This window comes from Macaca nemestrina, chromosome 1 (assembly GCF_043159975.1).
Source record: "Macaca nemestrina isolate mMacNem1 chromosome 1, mMacNem.hap1, whole genome shotgun sequence".
NCBI lineage: Eukaryota > Metazoa > Chordata > Mammalia > Primates > Cercopithecidae > Macaca > Macaca nemestrina.
In genome coordinates, this window is record NC_092125.1 from 214,765,461 (window position 1) to 214,785,681 (window position 20,221).

The 20,221-nt window shown below is 51.6% G+C and overlaps 3 protein-coding genes across 6 annotated transcripts in view; 2 read left to right on the plus strand and 1 right to left on the minus strand.

Annotated features, from left to right (window-relative positions):
* Positions 1-2,271: 2,271 nt before the first annotated feature.
* LOC105483114 (aflatoxin B1 aldehyde reductase member 4) lies at positions 2,272-9,293 on the plus strand. Its single transcript, XM_011743777.3, has 7 exons — positions 2,272-2,547; positions 5,501-5,688; positions 5,881-5,985; positions 6,769-6,865; positions 7,077-7,176; positions 7,746-7,875; positions 8,964-9,293. The coding sequence occupies exons 1-7, from the start codon at positions 2,334-2,336 to the stop codon at positions 9,123-9,125; spliced, it is 996 nt and encodes a 331-aa protein (XP_011742079.2). The 5' UTR covers positions 2,272-2,333; the 3' UTR covers positions 9,126-9,293.
* Positions 9,294-10,310: 1,017 nt separating this feature from the next.
* LOC105483119 (MRT4 homolog, ribosome maturation factor) lies at positions 10,311-17,539 on the minus strand. Of its 2 annotated transcripts, none has more exons than XM_011743784.2 (8): positions 17,347-17,539; positions 14,442-14,500; positions 13,240-13,343; positions 12,147-12,228; positions 11,769-11,836; positions 11,315-11,466; positions 10,746-10,822; positions 10,311-10,618 (listed from the first exon to the last, which is right to left on the minus strand). In XM_011743784.2, the coding sequence occupies exons 1-8, from the start codon at positions 17,372-17,374 to the stop codon at positions 10,469-10,471; spliced, it is 720 nt and encodes a 239-aa protein (XP_011742086.2). In that variant the 5' UTR covers positions 17,375-17,539; the 3' UTR covers positions 10,311-10,468. The 2 variants fall into 2 exon arrangements, with proteins under 2 accessions (XP_011742086.2, XP_011742087.2); XM_011743785.3 differs by lacking the exon at positions 17,347-17,539 and adding an exon at positions 15,130-17,260.
* A 106-nt stretch (positions 17,540-17,645) lies between these two features.
* LOC105483118 (ER membrane protein complex subunit 1) overlaps positions 17,646-20,221 on the plus strand; it is a 29,657-nt gene continuing 27,081 nt past the window's right edge. For all 3 annotated transcript variants that reach the window (XM_071099425.1, XM_071099430.1, XM_071099431.1), the window contains exons 1-2: positions 17,646-17,790; positions 19,710-19,834. In XM_071099425.1, coding sequence (XP_070955526.1) covers positions 17,696-17,790; positions 19,710-19,834 — 220 coding nt within the window. In that variant the 5' untranslated portion in view covers positions 17,646-17,695. The remainder of the gene's footprint in view (positions 17,791-19,709; positions 19,835-20,221) is intronic.

The window sequence follows — 20,221 nt, forward strand, 5'->3', positions numbered from 1 at the left end:
TGTATACCTTTACTGAGTTTCTGTAAATTATGACTGATAACTGTTCTACAACTGTTGAGAGTGGTGTGTTGAAACCTCCAACTATAATTTTGTATTTGTCTATTTCTTCTTAAGTTCTATTATTGTTTTTCATGCATTTTGATGCTCTACTTTTATTTGCATATACATTGAGGATTACATTTTCTTTGTTAATTGACCTCTTTGTCATTATGGCATGTCCCTCTTTGTCTTTGGTAGGTTTTTGTTGTTGTTGTTGTTATTGTTGTTGTTTTGAGACAGGGTCTCAATCTGCAGCCCAGGTTGGAGTGCAGTGGCATGAACACAGCTCACTACAGCCTTGACTTCCCAGGCTCAGCTGATCCTCCCACCTCAGCTTCCTGAAGAACTGGGGCCACAGGCACATGCTACCACACTGTGATAATCTTTTTAAAATTTTTTTTGTAGAGATAAGATCTCTCTGTGTTGCCCAGGCTGGTCTCAAACTCCTGGGCTCAAGCAATCCTCCCTTTTCAGCCTCCCAAAGTGCTGAGATTACAGGTGTCAACCACTGTGTGGGCCAGTATTTTTTGTTTTGAAATCTACTTTGTCTGATATTGACGTAGCCATTCCAAATTTTTAAAATTTAGTTTTGTCAAGGTATGTCTTTTCCCATCTTTTTAACTTTTTCTTTTCTTTTCTTTTTTTTTTTTTTTTTTTTTTTTTTTTTGAGACTGAGTCTGGCTCTGTCGCCCAGGCTGGAGTGCGGTGGCCGGATCTCAGCTCACTGCAAGCTCCGCCTCCCGGGTTCACGCCATTCTCCTGCCTCAGCCTCCCGAGTAGCTGGGACTACAGGCGTCCGCCACCTCGCCCGGCTAGTTTTTGTATTTTGTAGTAGAGACGGAGTTTCACCGTGTTAGCCAGGATGGTCTCGATCTCCTGACCTCGTGATCCGCCCGTCTCGGCCTCCCAAAGTGCTGGGATTACAGGCTTGAGCCACCGCGCCCGGCCTCTTTTCTTTTTTTTTGAGACAGAATTTTGCTCTTGTTACCTAGGCTGGAGTGGAGTGCAATGGTGCGATCTTGGCTCACCGCAACCTCCACCTCCCAGGTTTAAGCTATTCTCCTGCCTCAGCCTCCCAGGTAGCTGGGATTACAGGCATGTACCACCACGCCCGGCTAATTTTGTATTTTTAGTAGAGACGGGGTTTCTCCATTTTAATTAGGCTGGTCTCCAACTCTTGACCTCAGGTGATCCGCCCCCCTTGGCCTCCCAAAATGCTGGGATTACAGACGTGGTCCGTCTTTTTACTGTTCACTTACTCTGTTTAGATATTTCAATAGTTTTCTAATATTTACTATATAGTTGGGTTTTGCTTTTTTATCCATTCTAACAATCTCTGCCTTTTACTTGTATTTTTAAATTTATATTTAATGTAATTATTGATATGATTAGGTTTAAATTAATCTTGCTATTGGTTTTTCATTTGTTCCATCTGTCTATTTGTCTTTTTTTTTCTTTTGTATTTGGAGACAGATTTGCCCTCTGTCACCCAGGGCAGAGTGCAGTGGAGCTATGACAGCACACTGCAGCCGGGCATTGGTCCATTTTTCTATCTTCTTTTTTCTTTTTTGCTTTTGAGACAGGGCCTCCCTATGTTGCCCAGGCTGGATTCAAACTCCTGGGCTCAGTCTATTCTCCTGCCTTGATCTCCCAAAGTGTTGAGATTACAGGCCTAAGTCACCACAGTGAGTCCGTTTTTTTATTTTTATTTTTATTTTTTTATTTTTTCCACTTAGGTACAGAATTCAATGCCAACAGTTCTTTTCTTTCAAGACTTTAACCATGTCACTCCACTGGGACTCTGTCTTAAGCCTTATGGCAAGCCTCGTCCTCCTGAACCACAGGGCAGGCAGGTGGAACAGCCCTTAGGTCCACCCCACTCCTAAGCTCCCTCCTTGAGGAGACAGAGACCTGGGACAGCTCCCGGGCGGGCGAGGCCCAGGGTTGGGGGCGACGGGGCAGGGAGGAGTCCCCGCCCTTGGGGATCGTCGCCACCCTTGGAACCCCTCACTCTTGGGGACGTTGAGGAGTGTTAAAATGGCCAAGACGTGAGTCACCGGTAGGAAGCCACAGCCATTTCGCCTCTTGCTTGGTGCAAGAGCAGACGGTCCTCGTGGTCAAGCGCGGAGTCCAGCCTGTGGGCGGTGTTGGGCACCTTCCGCCGCGCCCTCAACCCCACCCCGCGGTGGGGGGGGCCCGAGCCAGTCCCTAAAGCCACGCGGCCGCCAGCTCCGGGGCTGGTCCGACCGCTGCGCGCTGCGCCCGGGCTGTCGCAGTATCCCGTTGCCGCGGTCATGTCCCGGCAGCTATCGCGGGCCCGGCCCGCCACGGTGCTGGGCGCCATGGAGATGGGGCGCCGCATGGACGCGCCCACCAGCGCCGCAGTCACGCGCGCCTTCCTAGAGCGAGGCCACACCGAGATAGACACGGCCTTCCTGTACACCGACGGCCAGTCCGAGACCATCCTGGGCGGCCTGGGGCTCGGGCTGGGGAACAGCGACTGCGGAGGTAACAGTGGCCCCTGATTCTCCTTCTACACTGTGCAGAGCTGAGCCTGTCCACAGCCGTGCACCGCCCAGCTCTCCCTGGCCCCAGGCAGCACCCACGGCTTTGTTCCCCACCCCCCAACCCCCGTCCACCTCTCAGCCTTGGGAACCCCAGGCTCCTCAGGAACATCTAGCTCTGGACAACTGGACAGTACTTTGTCTGGACTCCTTTTCTCTCGTCTTCTCTTCCGGGAGGTAGCCACCACCCTCACTGACGCCTGGATGACTTGGTCTTGCCTGCAATGACTTGGCTAGCCCCTCTCTGGAGCACGAAAAACACTGGAATCTGGCATTGTGCAACTGCTGTCCCCACCTGTGCCCTGCAGGTGCCCTTGAGGGGCCTGATCTGCAGAAATTCTGTGCTTATCGCCTGGCACTCCCTGGCACGGTCTGAAATCAGAGTTTAGACCCAGCACACTATCTGCTTGCTCCTACGCTCACGCCAGCCTGCTCAGGGACCTGGACTTTGCTCTGAGTACCTTGTGGTACTCACAATGGTACCTCACCAGGGTGGCAACGCCCGGGAACCTTGGCAGCTCCCTTAGCGCGATGGGGAATTGGGTGTGGTACAGGGTCTCACTGCCCTCTCTGTGGGAGGCTCTGTCTGAGGCTATTGGAGAGAAATGGACACTAACCCACTCCAGGAAGTTCGAATTCTAGAGATGGCTGGGGAGCCGAGTGAGCCCTTTTTGGGAGGGACCCCGTGAAGAAAGAACGGATAGGAGTTTGCCACGAGGAGTAAGAGGGGCAAGGGCGTCAGGGCAGTGGGCATGGGTGTGGAAAGGCAAATGTGATTTGGCAACGCTGTGGTTGGGGAGGAGGCAGGTGTAGCCCGAGAGGAGGATGTGTGTGAAGGGGCAGGAGGAGCCACCCTCAGTCTGATGCCATGTGCGGTGCTTAGGCTGATGCCTGCAGACATAGTGAGGGCTGGGAAATGTTAGCTGTTTCTTTGTTCTTAATATTAGCACTATTTCCTCCTTCCACTCTGAGTGTCTGAGTGGAGTCTTGTCCATTTCTCCTCTGATTCACCAAATGGTACATCCCAAACAAAAGAAGCCTGTGCCCGCATCTCAGTGCCACGCTCTTTCTAGATCACCTGCCACTTGGTGAGAGCTCTGATCTTATTTCTGTTTTTTTTTTTTTTTTTGTTGTTGTTGTTGTTTTGATACAGGGCCTTGCTCTTTTACCCAGGCTGGAGTGCAATAGTGCGATCATGGCTCATTGCAGCTTTGACCTCTCAGGGCTGAAGCCATCCTCCTACCTCCGCCTCCTGAGTAGCTGGGACTAACACAGACCTGTGCCACCACACCTGGCTAATTTTTTGTATTATTCATCGAAACCAGAGTCTCACTTTGTTGCCGAGGCTGGTCTCCAACTCCTGGGCTCGAGTAATCCTCCTGCCCCGGCTTCCCAAAGTGCTGAGATTACAGGTGTGAGCCAACACAGATCTGCAGCCTCTGCCTGGGCCTTATTTCTGACTTTTTTTTCTTTGTTAATCCTTCTTTGTCTTCTGTCTTTGAGTCTAAGGTTGGCTGGTGAAAATCTCAGATCTGAAGTGAAGTTCAGTGAGAAGGAGAGGGGTGGAGGTGGCATGGAAAAATTCCAAATGAGTAGTTCCTCAAACCTGCTCCCTCCCAGGTCTCAATGGCTCCAGTGACTGTCCTCCTGCCAGCCTAAGTGACTTTCTAAGTGTGAAAAGTGGGAAGAGGACTCTCCACTCCCCTGTTAGTCCAGCCCACTAGGATCTAGGATTCTTTTTTTTAATTTTTCTTTTGAAACAGGGTCTCATTCTGTTGTCCAGGCTGGAGCGCAGTGGCACAATATTTGCTCACTACAGCCTTGACCTCCTAGGCTCATGTGATCCTCTAACTCAGCCTCCCAAGTAGCTGAGATTACAGGCATGTGCCCCCATGCCTGGCCAAATTTTGTATTTTTTGTAGGGACGGGGTTTCACCATTTTGCCCAGGCTGGTCTCAAACTCCTGGGCTCAAGAGATCCACCCTCCTGGGCCTAAGTGTTGGCCTTATGTGGGTGAGCCACTGTGCCTAATCTCCAACTAGAATTTTTTTTAATTTTTTTTTTACACAGAGTCTGGTTCTGGCACACAGGCTGGAGTGTAGTGGCAAGATCTCGGCTCACTGCAACCTCTGCCTCCTGGGTTCACTCGATTCTTGTGCCTCAATCTCCCGAATAGCTGGGATGACAAGTTTGAGCCACTGAACCCGGCCTCCAACTAGGATTCTTAATAGGGGGCAGGGAGAAGAGTGTTAAGCTTACTTTTTTTTTTTTTTTTGACAGTCTTGCTCTGTTGCCCAGGCTTTACTGCAATGGCGTGATCTAGGCTCACTGCAACCTCTACCTCCCAGATTCATGCAATTCTTTCTTTCTTTTTCTTTTTTTATTTTTTTGAGACACTCACTTTGTTGCCCAAGCTGGAGTGCAGTGGTACAATCTCAGCTCACTGCAAGCTCCGCCTCCCAGGTTCATGCCATTCTCCTGCCTCAGCCTCTCGAGTAACTGGGACTACAGGTGCCCACCACCATGTCCAGCTAATTTTTTGTATTTTTAGTAGAGACAGGGTTTCACCGTGTTAGCTAGGATGGTCTTCAACTCCTGACTTTGTGATCCGCCTGCTTCAGCCTCCCAAAGTGCTGGAATTACAGGCGTTAGCCACCACACCCAGCCGGCTCATGAAATTCTTGTGCCTAGCCTCCCTAGCAGGGATTACAGGCGTGCACAACCACCCCCAGCTAATTTCTGTATTTTTAGTAGTGATGGGGTTTCACCGTGTTGGCCAGTATGGTCTCAAATTCCCGACCTCAGGTGATTTACCCGCCTCCGTCTCCCAGTGTGCTGGGATTATAGGCGTGAGCCACCACGTCCAGCCCTAAATTTTCATTTCTCTCTCCTCTCAGTGAAAATTGCTACCAAGGCCAATCCATGGATGGGGAACTCCCTGAAGCCTGACAGTCTCCGGTTCCAGCTGGAGACGTCACTGAAGCGGCTGCAGTGTCCCCGAGTGGACCTCTTCTACCTACATGGACCTGACCACAGCACGCCGGTGGAAGAGACGCTGCGCGCCTGCCACCAGCTGCACCAGGAGGTGAGGGGACCCCTGAGCTCTGGGAGGTGGTGTGCTGCTGCTCTCCTTATCCCGTTCCTACTCATGACAGCAGAGGTACCAGGGCAGTCCCAGGGTGGAGCAGGGAACAGCCCCACTACCAAGGGCCCCACCCTGGCCTCCCCTTCCTGGTCTGGGCTGCACTGCATTCTGACTGGAGCCTCACCCCTGCAGGGCAAGTTCGTGGAGCTTGGCCTCTCCAACTATGCCGCCTGGGAAGTGGCCGAGATCTGTACCCTCTGCAAGAGCAATGGCTGGATCGTGCCCACTGTGTACCAGGTGAGGGCCGGGGCTGCAGAGGCCAAGGTCTCCAGAACTCCTACTCATCCTGGGCTCACTATTCCCCTCTGACTCCCCCGGTACCCTCTACATAGCCGCCACCCCCTGTTCAAACCCTGCAGATGGCTCCCAGGTACCCTCAGGATGCCATTCAAGCTCCTCAGGCTGGCCACTGGGCATCTGTTTCCTTCCTGCCAGCCTGTGCACCTTGGACCCTTCCTTCCCCACCTGGCACTGCATTCAGCCTGGAACATGCCCTTCCCCGCCACTGTCCCTTCCCTGCCACTGCCCCTTCCCTAGGAGAACGGTTCAGATCTCATATACGTCTCATACTCTGGAAGCCTTTCTAGATGGGCCCAGAAGACCCTGAGACCTCAGGTCGTTGTTTACCTCCTCATGATTCATTGCACAAATATTTGTACACCTGCTTGGTGCCAGGCACTGGTCACGGAACTTTCTCGTCTATTAAGATTACCTCATTACTCGATTGTAACTATTTATACTTGACCTTATTATAAAACCTTGAGGGAAGGGACCCTGTCCTTTTGGCTTAAGAATCTAAATCTGACAACCAGCCTGTAGTTGGTGCTCATGAAAGTTGGCTCAATGAATGAATTTTCCTCGGGCATAAGCCCCTTTCACCAGCACCATAAGAGTAAGTAAATGCCCAGATGGTTAAAGTCCTAGAATTGATAAGGTCTGAAATAAGGGCTCTATAAGGGTAAATTTGAGGTCCCTTCTTTTGACACATCCACTCTCTCTCCGGGGTCCCTCTCCCTGCAGGGCATGTACAGCGCCACCACCCGGCAAGTGGAAACGGAGCTCTTCCCCTGCCTCAGGCACTTTGGACTGAGGTTCTATGCCTACAACCCTCTGGCTGGTACGTGGAGCATTCCTGACCCTGACTCAGCCTATTCCCAACCCACAGATGCCCAGCCCAGGACCTGGGAAGGAGGGAGGGTTTGACAAGGGGCTGGGCTGCGTCCTTCAGCCCTCCTGGGTCCCCGCCCCTCCCCTAGACCAGAGCCCTGAGGGATGTGGCAGCTTCTGGGGCACTCTAGGTCCTTGAGCTGATCGCTGCCTTCCTGCAGGGGGCCTGCTGACTGGCAAGTACAAGTATGAAGACAAGGACGGGAAACAGCCCGTGGGCCGCTTCTTTGGGCATCAGTGGGCAGAGATCTACAGGAATCGGTGAGCTGGGGGTGCTTGGTGTGGATGGCTGGGATGGGGTCGGCTTTATGTGGAATGAAGTCCTGGCTGCTCCTGGGGTAAGGCCTTTCCTCGCTGCTGCACCTACTCCCCTGCATCCCTTCAGGAATTTCCAAACCCTCTGTGGGTTTTCTTGTTGTCTGGGGACCTCCAGTAGAAAATGAGGCTCCCTGGACCTCAGGGTCTTGAAGTCGTAGCTCTTTCCTGAGCACTCACCTGCTAGGAAGGAAAGAAGGCGCCCTGGAGGGAGGTCCAGGAGGCCTCAGGCTGAGTCCTGCCCCGTCTCAGCGGCCTTTGTGTCCCTAGGGGAAAATAAGAGCAGGGTGATGAGTTCTCAGGAATAAAGATTGGTTGGTCTCTGTTGAGAGGGCCGGCATCTTGGGTGGTTCTGATGCCCAGCAAAGTGGGAGACCTATGACCAGAAAGGACACCCTCCCCTCAGGGCTGCAGGGTGTGGGGTGGGGCAGTGGCCCTGGATGACCCTTTTTGGTTGTGGCTCCCAGTATGATCCCCATGGTACTGACCCCTGTGCCACCATCCCCCCTTTCCAGCTTCTGGAAGGAGAACCACTTCGAGGGGATTGCCCTGGTAGAGAAGGCCTTGCAGGCTGCATATGGCGCCGGCACCCCCAGCACGACCTCAGCCGCCCTCCGGTGGATGTACCACCACTCACAGCTGCAGGTAACCAGCGACCCTGGGCCCTCAGCTCCTTCCCTTCCAGGGGGACCAGCATTTAGGTGAAGCCCAAAGCATTTGTTTTCTCGATTCCTCTGAAATTTCATTCTTCTAAGTCTCATAAAACTCTTCCCACGGTTTTTTTTTTTTTTTTTTGATACAGAGTCTCGCTCTGTTACCCTAGCTGGAGTGCAGTGGCATGATCTCGGGTCACTGCAACTTCTGCCTCCCAGACTCAAGCAATTCTCCTCCCCCAGCCTCCTGAGTAGCTGGGATTACAGGCGTGCACCACCGTGCCCAGCTAATTGTTTGTATTTATAGTAGAGACTGAGTTTCGTCAAGCTGCCTAGTCTGGTCTCGAACTCCTGAGCTCAGACAATTCACCCTCCTCAGCCTCTGAAAGTGCTGGGATGACAGGCGTGAGCCACTGTGCTCCGCCTTCCCATTGGTCTCTGATGGTATCTGAGTACCAGGCTTTGTAATGAGGGCTTTACTGCAGGGATTTCATTATTCCTTTGGCTTTATGAAATGACTGTCCCAGTGTTACTGATGAGGAAACTGAGTTTCACCCAGCTATGAAAGGGGAATACATTTTAACACAGGTTTAACTGTAAAGCCCACTAATCTCATCCTTTTGGTGGGAGCTGGAATTTCCCTCTCTCAGTGCCTCATGTCTTCCTCTTTCAAATTTTTCTCCAACTCCAGCCTTAGATGTTGCAATAGTGTCTGGCACATATATAGTAGGTGCTCAATAAATAGGAGCTAAGTGCTCTACATTACTTTTTCATACACATAATTATGTTGAAAATAGAGGATTGTCAGAGAGGTTTTAATAACTTAGTCACCTTTACACGGCTGCTGGGGGGGCAGAACTGGGCTGTGAATGTAGGTCTGTCTGGAAGCGTCATGTGGTAGTAGGGGAAATAATACAGGTTTTGAGTGACATGGGTACAGCTATCCAAGGCACCTTAAGTTCTTTCTGGACATATGGGATATAAGAGAGCCCAAATCTCGGTAGGGTCGTGACTGGGAGGGTTGTGAGTGAAGTCGCTGTGTAGCAGAAGAAGGTTGAAGTCTGGCTGTCTCCCTTTCAGGGTGCCCACGGGGACGCGGTCATCCTGGGCATGTCCAGCCTGGAGCAGCTGGAGCAGAACTTGGCAGCGGCAGAGGAAGGGCCCCTGGAGCCAGCTGTCGTGGATGCCTTTAATCAAGCCTGGCATTTGTTTGCCCACGAATGTCCCAACTACTTCATCTAGGCCCATCGTGGCTCAGGCTGCCCAAGGCTCTTCTGTCACCTCTTTTGCTCTCTCATGCTTTTTGTAATTTAGAACTGCCTCAGTAAATTCTTAGGGACGGAAGTATTTGGACAAAAACTTAACAGTAGAGTCACCACCAAACGAAGAATAAAGCCTCCCAGGATGCTGTGTGTTAGTCTGTTTCCGTTGCTATAAAAGAATACCTGAGACTGGGTCATTTACAAAGAAAAGAGGTTTCTTTGGCTCACGGTTCTGCAGTCTGTACAAGAAGGTGTGGTGCCAGCATCTGCTCTTGGGGAGGGCCTCAGGAAGCTTACAGTCATGGCAGAGGGGAAGCGTAGCCAGCATGTCACATGGCAAGAGAGTGAGAAAGAGACAGACGGGAGAAAATTCACACACTGATGGGGGGAATGTGAAATGGTACAACCACTTTGGAAAATAGTTTGGCAACTTCTCAAAGGATTAAACATAAAATTACCATAGGATTCAGCAGTTCCACTTGTGGGTATATAGCCAAGAGAAGTGAAAACGTATCTCCCCACAAAAAACTTGGGAATGAGTTTTCACAGTGTCATTACTCATAATAGCTGATAATTAAAAACAACCCAAATGTCCATCAATGAATGAATGCATAAAGAAAATGTGGCATATTCATACAACAGACTATTATTCGGCCATTAAAAAAAAAAAGAGTGGCTCACACCTTTAATCTCAGCACTTTGAGAGGCCAAGGCAGGAGGACTGATTGAAGACAGGAGTTCCAGACCAGTCTGGGCAACAGTAGTAGAGACAGGGTTTCACTGTGTTTCACTGTGTCAGGATGGTCTTAATCTCCTGACCTTATGGTCTGCCCGCCTCGGCCTCCCAAAGTGCTGGGATTACTGGCGTGAGCCACTGCACCTGGCCCAGAGCTTTTTTTTTTTTTTGAGACGGAATCTCGCTCTGTAGCCCAGGCTGGAGTGCAGTGGCTGGAGTGCAGTGGCCGGATCTCAGCTCACTGCAAGCTCCGCCTCCCGGGTTTAGGCCATTCTCCTGCCTCAGCCTCCAGAGTAGCTGGGACTACAGGTGCCCGCCACCTCGCCTGGCTAGTTTTTCGTATTTTTTAGTAGAGATGGGGTTTCACCGTGTTAGCCAGGATGGTCTCGGCCTCTGAAAGTGCTGGGATTACAGGCTTGAGCCACTGCGCCCGGCCCAGAGTTTTATTCTTTATAGGAGGTCAGTGCCCATCACATTCCCTGTCTACAGACAAATAAACAGCTGCTCTCTTCAGAGGGGCGGCAGCAGTCCTGCATGGTCCAGTGAGACCCAGAAGGTTCCAGGAGGCCTTTAATTTTGAGTCCCTTTCAGTCATCGTCTTCTGAGTCTGTCTCTTCTGCGGACTCGGATGCGCTCTCTGGCAAGTCGTCTCCCATCTGCTGGAACCTTCCCGACTGTGAATCCCACATGTATTTGATGGTCACCTTGAATTCAGCCATCTCATACCCAAAAAGCTTCTGCAAGAGACAAAGGGAACAAAGAATCAGGAGGAATGGAGGTATTCAAAGTGCAGGGGGTCGTTTTCAGCAGGCAGAAGCCAGCCAGCGGCCCCTCCTGCAATAGCCCTCAAGGCGCCAGACTCACCAGGACGCGAGCCTGCTCTGGGGTCAGCACATCGCCCTCCTTGCACACCTCAAAGTCGGATAGCAGAGTCACTACACCTGCAGAAGAGGGTGGCTCTCAGTTACCTCTGGCCCAGAGGCCTGCAGAGCCCTCTCTGTCCCTGCCACGTTAGGAGGAATCCAGTCAGCCACCTGCCCTCCCCACAGCTCCATCACACACTGGGCAGTGGCTGTCTCCCTAAGGTCCCTTTGATTCGCCACAGCCTTGACCTCCTGGGTTCAAGTGATCCTCTTGCCTCAGCCTCCCATGTAGCTAGGACCACAGGCACACACCACCATGGCTGTCTAATTTTTTGACTTTTTTTTTTAAACCGGCACCAGGCCCCTGATGTCCCTGTCCCTCAACAGCTGCAAGACTATAAGTTACTGTCTGCTTTCACCCCAACTGTGAGGCGTGCACTCTTAGCCCCATTTTCACATGAGAAAATGGAGGCTTGTAGAAATAACTTGCTCAGCCAGAAAGGGATGAGCTTGCAGGCTTGTGCTCTTGGACTCTAGGCTGTGAGCTTTTGGCTCCAGGGCTGCCCATACCTCTCTTGAGGGTGGTGGGCAGGCCCAGCTGCCTGAGCTGTGGCTCCATGGAGTGGGGGAACTGCTCCAGGGGCCCCGGGTCCAGGCTCACAGTGAATGCTGCTTTGTTACCAGCGCGGGCGTAGTCCATTTCTGTGTATTTTGTGAACCACCTAAGGGAAAAAGAAGCGGTAGGAGGGGATGCTCCTGGCCACACCACCAGCCCATGAGTCAGGCTCCCCCAAGTGTCCCGTGGCCCTGGGCCTTTACAGACCTTGGCTGCTGGCCAGCAGTCAGCCCACCACACCATGCTGGAGAGGGCAGAGAGGGCTGTGGTCCCAGGTCACTAGCTCAGTGACAGGCTTCCAGGAGCAGTTCCGACTTGATGCCGCATATGGAATGAAGTCCCTGCATCATCCCCTCCCTGAAATCCCCCTCACCCGCCTCTTTCTCTCCGTTCCTCAGCAGTACTTACTCATTCACCTCCTCCTTTGTGCAGTTGGTGAACAGGAGACCCACTTCACCCCTCAACCTTTTGCTGACCTACAAATCAAGAGTGAGGCCAGCTTGGTCACATTAGAGCAGTGGTTCTCTACTAGGCACGTTTTTGCTCACCAGGGGACATTTGGCAACGTTTAAAGATGTTTCTGGTGGTCACAGCAGGAAGGAGTGGGAGGCAGGAAGGGTGCTATTCCCTGGGTCCGGAGGTGAAGGGAGAACCCGGAGCTTTAAGCCAGGCCCTGCTCTCCCTGAGCCAGGGGCCAGCCGACGGCTAGGGGAGGCTATCACGTGGGAGTAGTGGGAGAGAAGGCGGCTCTGCCTCAGCCCCACCCCGTGAAAACCAGAGATTTACCTGGTGCAGGTTGTCTTTGTACTCATCAGATGGGCTTCGACCCAAGGCCACCATCATTACCTTGTTTTTGCCAAAGAACATCCTACCAAGCAAGAGAAAGAGCGTTCTGTGAAGGAAGTGCCCTGCCCTCCCCGCCCCTTAGCAACATGCAAAGCAGCTCTGGTCCCCAGTGAGCTCAGGCCCAGGCTGAGCCAGTGGCACTCACTTCTCCATGCTGCCTGGCCACACTGTCCCCACTTCGGGGTCCTTTTCATTATGTTCCCACCCACAGACCCCTGACATGGCAACACTTTGTCTCCCAGCCCATCACGAGCATCATGTACGGGTTCTCCATCTGGATGTATGCAGGAGGCACGTTAACAGCCTGAACCAGAGCTGGGGCGGCAGGAGACCAACACCAGAGCCACCTGCTCCAGGACAGAAACTGCCCATGTGGCTCCTGCATCCTGCTCCCAGGTCACTGTCTGTGTCCCAGTGCCCATGCTTACATTCTAAAACTGGTGTGATGCTCCTAAATGGCCCAAAGTCCAGGGTTAAAGGGCCACTTCTCTGGAAAGGACCACCTCTCAAACATCTCAATTGCCAAGTCCTGCCCCCAGGAGCTCAGTGCAAAATCTGCTTTTTTTCTTTTTGAGATGGAGTTTCACTCTGTCACTCAGGCTGGAGTGCAATGTGCGATCTCAGCTCACTTGAACCTCATGAGTTCAAGCAATTCTTCTGCCTCATCCTCCCGAGTAGCTGGGATTATATTATAGATGCCCGCCACTATGCCCGGCTAATTTTTGTATTTTCAGTAGATAAGGGGTTTTGCCATGTTGGCCAGGCTGGTCTCAAACTCCTACCTCAGGTGACCTGCCTGCCTCAGCCTCCCGAAGTGCTAGGATTACAGGTGTGAGCCACCGCACCCGGCCCAAGACCAGCTGTAACAGTGAAAAGGAAGTGCTCTTCAGTGGCAGGTAGCACTTTGTCATTATTAAGGTGTCAGTGGCATGACCCAGGCACCTAAAGGGTCAGAAATTGCTCCTATACTTTGACTGAGAGCAGCCTGGCCGGGTCCCCACTCAGAAGGGCCTTCTTCCCCCTGCCCGCTCACCGGCTGTGCTTCCAGGCGTTCCGGATGTCCTTCAGCTTGCTGTTCCTCATGTTGGCCACAGAGAAGATGAAAAGGTACTTGTAGGTGTCCACACATTTCCGAAGCTGTGGGACAATTCACCAGGCTCTGAGTTCAAGCAGCAGCATACAATGGGCACTACTCTGGCCTCAGATGAGAATGAATCTGCTCTGGGCCCCTGACAACTATGGAAACTGGAAGAACTGGAGGCCTCTAATTGGGTTGTCTCCTACCTCGATTACTGAAATTAGGATCCCTAACTACAGGGGAGGCTGAGCCATGGATCTATACCCCACGGCCTTTTCCAGGTTTCTCACTTATCTATGACCAACAGTGGAACTGACCATCAACGGTTAACCTAGAAACATTCACCCACACTACGAAGGGTCCTGCTACGTGGAAGCATATGGAGCCTCACTGTTATAAGGGGAGGCAGCTGATCGGCACTGCTCTGCACGTGGTGCTGGCCAAAGCCACCAGGAGGCAGCCTCCAGGAGTGGAGTCATTGTGCAGAAGGAGACTGTTTCATCCAGCCTGCAGCCCAGGTTGGCAAGTCAGAAGCTGTACAGACAGTGGGCTGGTGCAGTCACCTACACCTGGTAAATCTCCAGCTTTTTTTTTTTAAAGACAGGGTCTCACTCTGTTGCCCAGGCTGCATACTGCCATGTCCAGCTAGCTTTTTTTTTTTTCTTTTCTTTTTGTAGAGATGAGGTTTTGTCATGTTGTCCAGGCTGCTCTTGAACTCTCAGACTCAAACTATCTGACCACTTGGGCTCCCAGATTACTGTAATCCCACGCTGGGATTACAGACGTGGCCCACCGTTCCTGGCCTCCTCCTGTTTTTTGTCATTGGGCAGGCTAACAAACCTCTATAAGCTTCAGTGACCCCAAATGCAAAACAGCAACATCATCACCTAGTACCCACATCTCAGCGATGTTATGAGGATGGAGCAGAATGACACATAAGAAACACTTAGTGCAGGACAGGGCACAGAGTATGAGCTAGTCAAAGCTGGAAATCAACACTATGGAAGTTTTTGCTGGTGCTGCTGCTGGAGGAAAAAGGGCTGGATTAGCAGCTTGGAGATATTTTTTTTCCAATAGTATGCTCCCCTGGCCAACAGTCCTATACCTACCTTGATAAAACAAACAATTGCAAGCTCTAGAAAAAGAAAACTTCTTACCTCTTCTATCAGGTTTTGTTTCAATTCCAAGCCTTTCTTGGCAGTTTTGGTTAAGGAGACTAATAAAAACAAAAAGAGAGAGATGATGAGGGACCAATCTAGATGCATTGGACACTTTTTTTTTCTCCCCTTTGGCAGAGAGCTCAGTTGGATGCAGCCATTCTGAAAAAAGGCAGCAAGGCCTTCGTGGCCATCATTTCTGGCACACAAAGCCATTTCCAGGGCCCATGGAATGCCTACTCATTAGCATCCTGGCCCTGAAGATCTCTGGATATAACTCCTGCTATTTAGACAAACTAGGCCTTTCTTAGCCCCTAAGGCTCACCCAGAAAACTTGACTGCGGTGTGGGGGTGGAGACTGTTCCTGCTGCTGGGAGTGCTCTCAGTGGCAGACCTCACCTGCTGGCTGAGGCAGGCCCCTATTTATTTCTTTTTTGAGATGGGATCTCACTCTGTCACCCAGGCTGGCATGCAGTGGCACGATCTTGGCGCACTGCAACCTTGAGCTCCTGGGCTCAGGCAATCCTCCCAGAGGATGACAGGTACACCCCACCATGGCCTGCTAATTTTGGCTGGGACCACAGAAATGCACCACCATGCCCAGGTGAGTTTTGTATTTTTGCAGAGATGGGTTTTGCCATGTTGCCCAGGTTGGTCTTGAACTCCTGGGCTCAAGAGATCTGCCTACCTCAGCCTCCGAAAGTGTTGGAATCATAGGTGTGAGCCACCACACCCGGCCCCTTGCTGCTCTTGACCATGATGCAGAGGCCACTCTAGCTGGCCTATGCTGTGCAACCATGAGACTGGGGACTGAATCTCCTGTTATGTATCTGCATTCCAGTTTTGCAATCTGGACCCACAGATGCAGCAACACCTCTCTGGGGAGGAATATGTACCTCTACTGTAAAAATGGCTGGGGCCCAATTTGCCCTCTACCCAGAGAGTTTGCATTTGCCAGACCTGACCTGGGCCCCCTCCACAGAATCAAATCGTTCCACAAACACTTAACAGAACTCCAACTGCAAAGCCCCGGGCGCCTTCACAAAGGGACCCGGGCCTCTCTTCTTTAACCTGCCCGGCACTCAGCCCCTCTTAACAAGGTACCACACAGACAAAGACACTGACATCAGTCAATGGTAAGTGGAGTAGAGGGGGGCAAACGAAATATAGCGGGCCACTTCCCATCATTTCCACTGTTACACCTTTGGCTCAAGTCAGCATCACCCTCTCTTGGATTAATGCTGGTCTCACTGCTTCTATCCCTGCCCTCTGCCCTGTCTTCCCCAACTATTCTCACCAAGGCAACCAGAGTGACCCTTTATAAGCAAAGGTAAATCACATGAGTCCTCTGCTACCCATTTCACCTGGGCAGGAAAGCCAATGCCTTACTAAGGCCGAGGAAGCCCTGCCCTCTCTGCCTAACCCCTCCCCCAACTGTATTTGGCTCCTTCTGCTCCAGCCCCACTGGCCTCTTGTCCCAAACATGTCAAACCTGCTCCCACTTCAGAGCCTTTTCAGTTTACGTTCCCTCTACTTGCAACAGCACTCTTCCAGATAATTCCACAGGTGCACAATTCCACAGGTTGCTCACTTCCTTTAATTTTGTTCGTCGCCTCATCAGTGAGACCTTTCCTGACCACATTATACAAAATATTGCCGTCTCTTCACCCTACTTTTACTCAATCTGATTTTTAGCATTTTGTGGAATGTGTTTCCCCTGAAACGTTAGGCTCGATAAGAAACAGGCCTTCTTTGTAACTGCTGTATCCTCCAACGCCTAGAAAGTGCCAGACCCCTGAATATTTTTGAGTATGCCAGGGAGTCGGGTTAAAAGAGATACCACCACAGCAAAGGTGGTCAAAAATCGTCTCTTAAGTGAGCCACTACGCTCAAGTCGGGCGTAGTTCCAGACCGCTTTGGCAACACACTGAAAGTCGTCTCTATAAAACAACAACAACAACAACAACAAAACCTAGCTGGGTGTAGTGGCGTGCACCTGTAGTCTCAGCTACTCGGGAGGCTGAGGTGGGAGGATCGCTTAAGCCAAGGAGGTCAAGGCTGCAGTAACTTATTTTTGAGACGGAGTCTCGCTCTGTCGCGCCCAGGATGGAGTGCAGTGGCGCGATCTCGGCTCATTGCAACCTCTGCTTCCCGGGTTCAAGCGATTCTCCCACCTCAGTCTCCCAAGTAGCTGGCATTACAGGCACCCGCCACCACGCCCATCTAATTTTTAGTATTTTTAGTAGAGAAGGGGTTTCACCATATTGGCCAGGCTGGTCTAGAACTCCCGACCTCAGATGATCCACCCACGTTGGCCTCCCAAAGTGCTGGGATTACAGGCGTGAGCCACCGCACCCGGCCTGTGGCGCCACTGCACTCCAGCCTGGGCAACAGAGCGAGACCCTGACTCAGAAGAGTCCTATTAACTGACAACTAAGAAGGAGCAAGCCATACGAAGAGGTAAGCATGCCAGACAGAAACAACCGCAGACACACAACGCCAGACACGGGAAAAGCCTGTGCTGAAAGAAGGGAACGGGGAAAGGCAGCCAGGGTGGCGGGAGCGCAGGAAGATGAGAAAGGGCCGAGGTTGGGAAAAATGGGCCGAAATGGCACCAGGCACAGCCGGGGGCGGTGTTCAGGAGCTACCTCCCGGCCCAGTAGGCCTTGTAAGAGCACTTGAAACTAGGCAAGAGTCTCCGCTCCCCGGACCCGACCAGGCGTCAGCCCCCTCTGGTGGTTTTACAGCCTCGAAGCCCCCATTCCAGCTAGCAGCGAGGCAGCGGAACACCTCGAGGATGTCCTGGCGTTCCATTCTGCGCCCCCGCCGCCCCGAAGCTCTCACCGCAGGCTGGGCAGTCAACCCACGGAGGTCCCCCCAGGGGCCCAACGCCCCCTTTGCCCACCTTTCTTGTCGCGCTTGGATTTGGGCATCGCGCTGAATCCACGTGCGGCGGAAGACGGTGCACCCCGTTAGGACCCCGGCGGCGCGGGGGCCTCTGGGACGCCTCTCGGGGGCTGCCCCTCGCGTGTGCCTGACCCAGTGTGCACTGCAGCCTGCCTTTTTCTGCCGAGCCACCACCTGCGCTTTCTCCCGCGCCTGTAAGGCTACTTCCCGCGTGCCGAGGAAATCCCCGAATCCCAAGCGTCCGACCGAGGGCCTCGCGCACGGTCCCAACTCTGTGGTCCCGCGGAGGCGGAGCCCGCGGCCCGGTGCATGCCGGGACGGCGGTGGGCGGTGCCTGCGCTCGCATCATGGCGGCTGAGTGGGCTTCTCGTTTCTGGCTTTGCGCTGTGCTGCTGATTCCTGTGGCCGCGGTCTACGAAGACCAAGTGGGCAAGTTTGATTGGTGCGTACGTGTAGAACATATTCGAGAGATAAGTGACTGTTTCCACGGTACCTGTCTCCTGCCTGCTAAAGGGAAGGGGGTTGTCATGTAACAGGATTGGCCGCATAATTTGCAGGACCCAGTACAAAATGAAAACGTGGGGCGCCTTGTTCAAAAATTAAGGATTTAAAGTCGTTCGAAGCAGAGCTTTAAACCAAGTGTTAGGGGTCCTTCTAAGCTGATCCTTGTGTGTAAGCCGGCCCTGCCATCCAGGCATGCTTGGGGTGCTGGTCAGAGGTCACTGATCCTGTTCTCCCTCGTCAGGTTCAATTTCTTTGACTGTCAGGTTGCTGGTCTACCAGGTGTCAGAGATCGCCACGCCGTCAGTGAACTTGAATTCCTACTCGAATTGGTGTCTTGTAGGCATTTGAACAGGAGCTTTCGTCTTCAAAGTCCTAAACTGCACCCTTTTCCCCCTCTCATCAACCTAGTCTGGCCCTGGGCTCAGAGCAGGATTGCCCAAAACTCTGAGCAGCTAGAATATGCCATTCATTCCTTCATTCACCCACTCACGTCTTCCTTAAGGCCCTGAAGTAGCTTGCTTTTGTTTAAATTTTACCAATTAAGAGTTGTGTGATCTTGGGGAAAGTGGCTTAACCACTCTGTGCCTTTGTGTCTTTGTCTATACAATGGGTTTACTAACAGTCTGTTATCTATTACAGTACTTGTGAGAATGAATGAGACAGTCCAATTAAATTACTTAGAACAATGCCTGGCTCATTGAATGCAGTCATTAAATGTTACCTGTTATTATTGCTCTTTACACTTTATTCTTCAGGGCCCAGCTCAGATTTCTCCTCCTCTGAAGTATTTTCTGTCTTGAAAAAGTTGATTCACATATATGTTGAGTACCTGTTATGCCAGACAGTGTGACAAATGCAACATAAGTTACATTTTTAATGATGTGCACAACTGTTCACAATGTCATATGTGTATATTACACATATATAGCAGGTGATATATATATCTAATGTTGCAGAATACTAGGTATATGCAATTTTCTTTTCATGAATGAATGAATGAATGGCATTTCCTAACTGCTTAGTGTTTTGGGCAACTCTGCTCTGAGCCCAGGGCCAGGCTAGGCTGATGGGGGGGAAAGACTCTCTGTTTAAGATTTTTCTTTCTTTCTTTTCTTTTCTTTTTTTTCTTTTTTTTTTTAAGACGGAGTTTCTCTCTTGTTGCCCAGGCTGGCGTGCAGTGGTGCGATCTCGGCTCACTGCAACCTCCACCTCCTGGGTTCAAGCAATTCTCCTGCCTCAGCCTCCCGAGTAGCTGGGGTTACAGGCATGAGCCACCATGCCCAGCTAATTTTGTATTTTTCGTAGAGATGAGGCTTCTCCATGTTGGTCAGGCTGGCCTCGAACTCCTGACCTCAGGTGATCCACCCGCCTCGGCCTCGCAAAGTGTTGGGATTACAGGTGTGAGCCACAGAGCCTGGCTAATAAACACCTCCGGTTTTTTTTTTTTTTTTGAGGCGGAGTCTCACTCTGTCCTCCAGGCTGGAGTGCAGTGGCGTGATCTCGACTCACTGCAAGCTCCGCCTCCCGGGTTCATGCCGTTTTCCTGCCTCAGCCTCCCGAGTACCTGGGACTACAGGCGTCTGCCACCACGCCCAACTAATTTTTTGTATTTCTAGTACAGATGGGATTTCACCATGTTAGCCAGGATGGTCTCGATTTCCTGACCTTGTGATCTGCCCGCCTCGGCCTCCTGAAGTGCTGGGATTACAGGCATGAGCCACCGTGCCCGGCCACAAACACTTCTTATATGTCCTAAAATGAGTGTGGTGGTGATAGCCCTGTGATTTGTTCTTTTCTGGAGCATTTTGTGGAATGGTGATTTTAGCTCCTTACATTCCCCTGTACTCTTTTCCTCAGGAGACAGCAGTATGTTGGGAAGCTCAAGTTTGCCTCCTTGGAATTTTCCCCTGGATCTAAGAAGTTGGTTGTAGCCACAGAGAAGAATGTGATTGCAGCATTAAATTCCAGAACTGGGGAGATCTGTGAGTGAACTGGGAACCGTGTCTACTGGCTGCCTAAGGGATGGAAGGCTCACCATTGCCAACTCTGCTTGGCTGATTCCTGAATAAGGGACATGTTGGCCAAAAGACGCCTCTCCTAGTGGATTTTGATACTTTTTTCAGTCTTACCATCTTTGAATGTTTGTATATTCCTATAACTGACCTTTGCAGTTTATTCTCTTTAGCCTGAATCCTGAGTGCCCTTAAATAAGATATTGCTGCAAGCCCAGGCGGGAGGATCACTTGAGCTCAGGAGTTCGAGAACAGCCTGGGGATCACAATGAGGCCCTATGTCTAAAATTTAAAAAATTAGTCAGGCATGGTGGTGTGTGCCTAGAGTCCCAGTTACTTGGGAGACTGAGGTGGGAT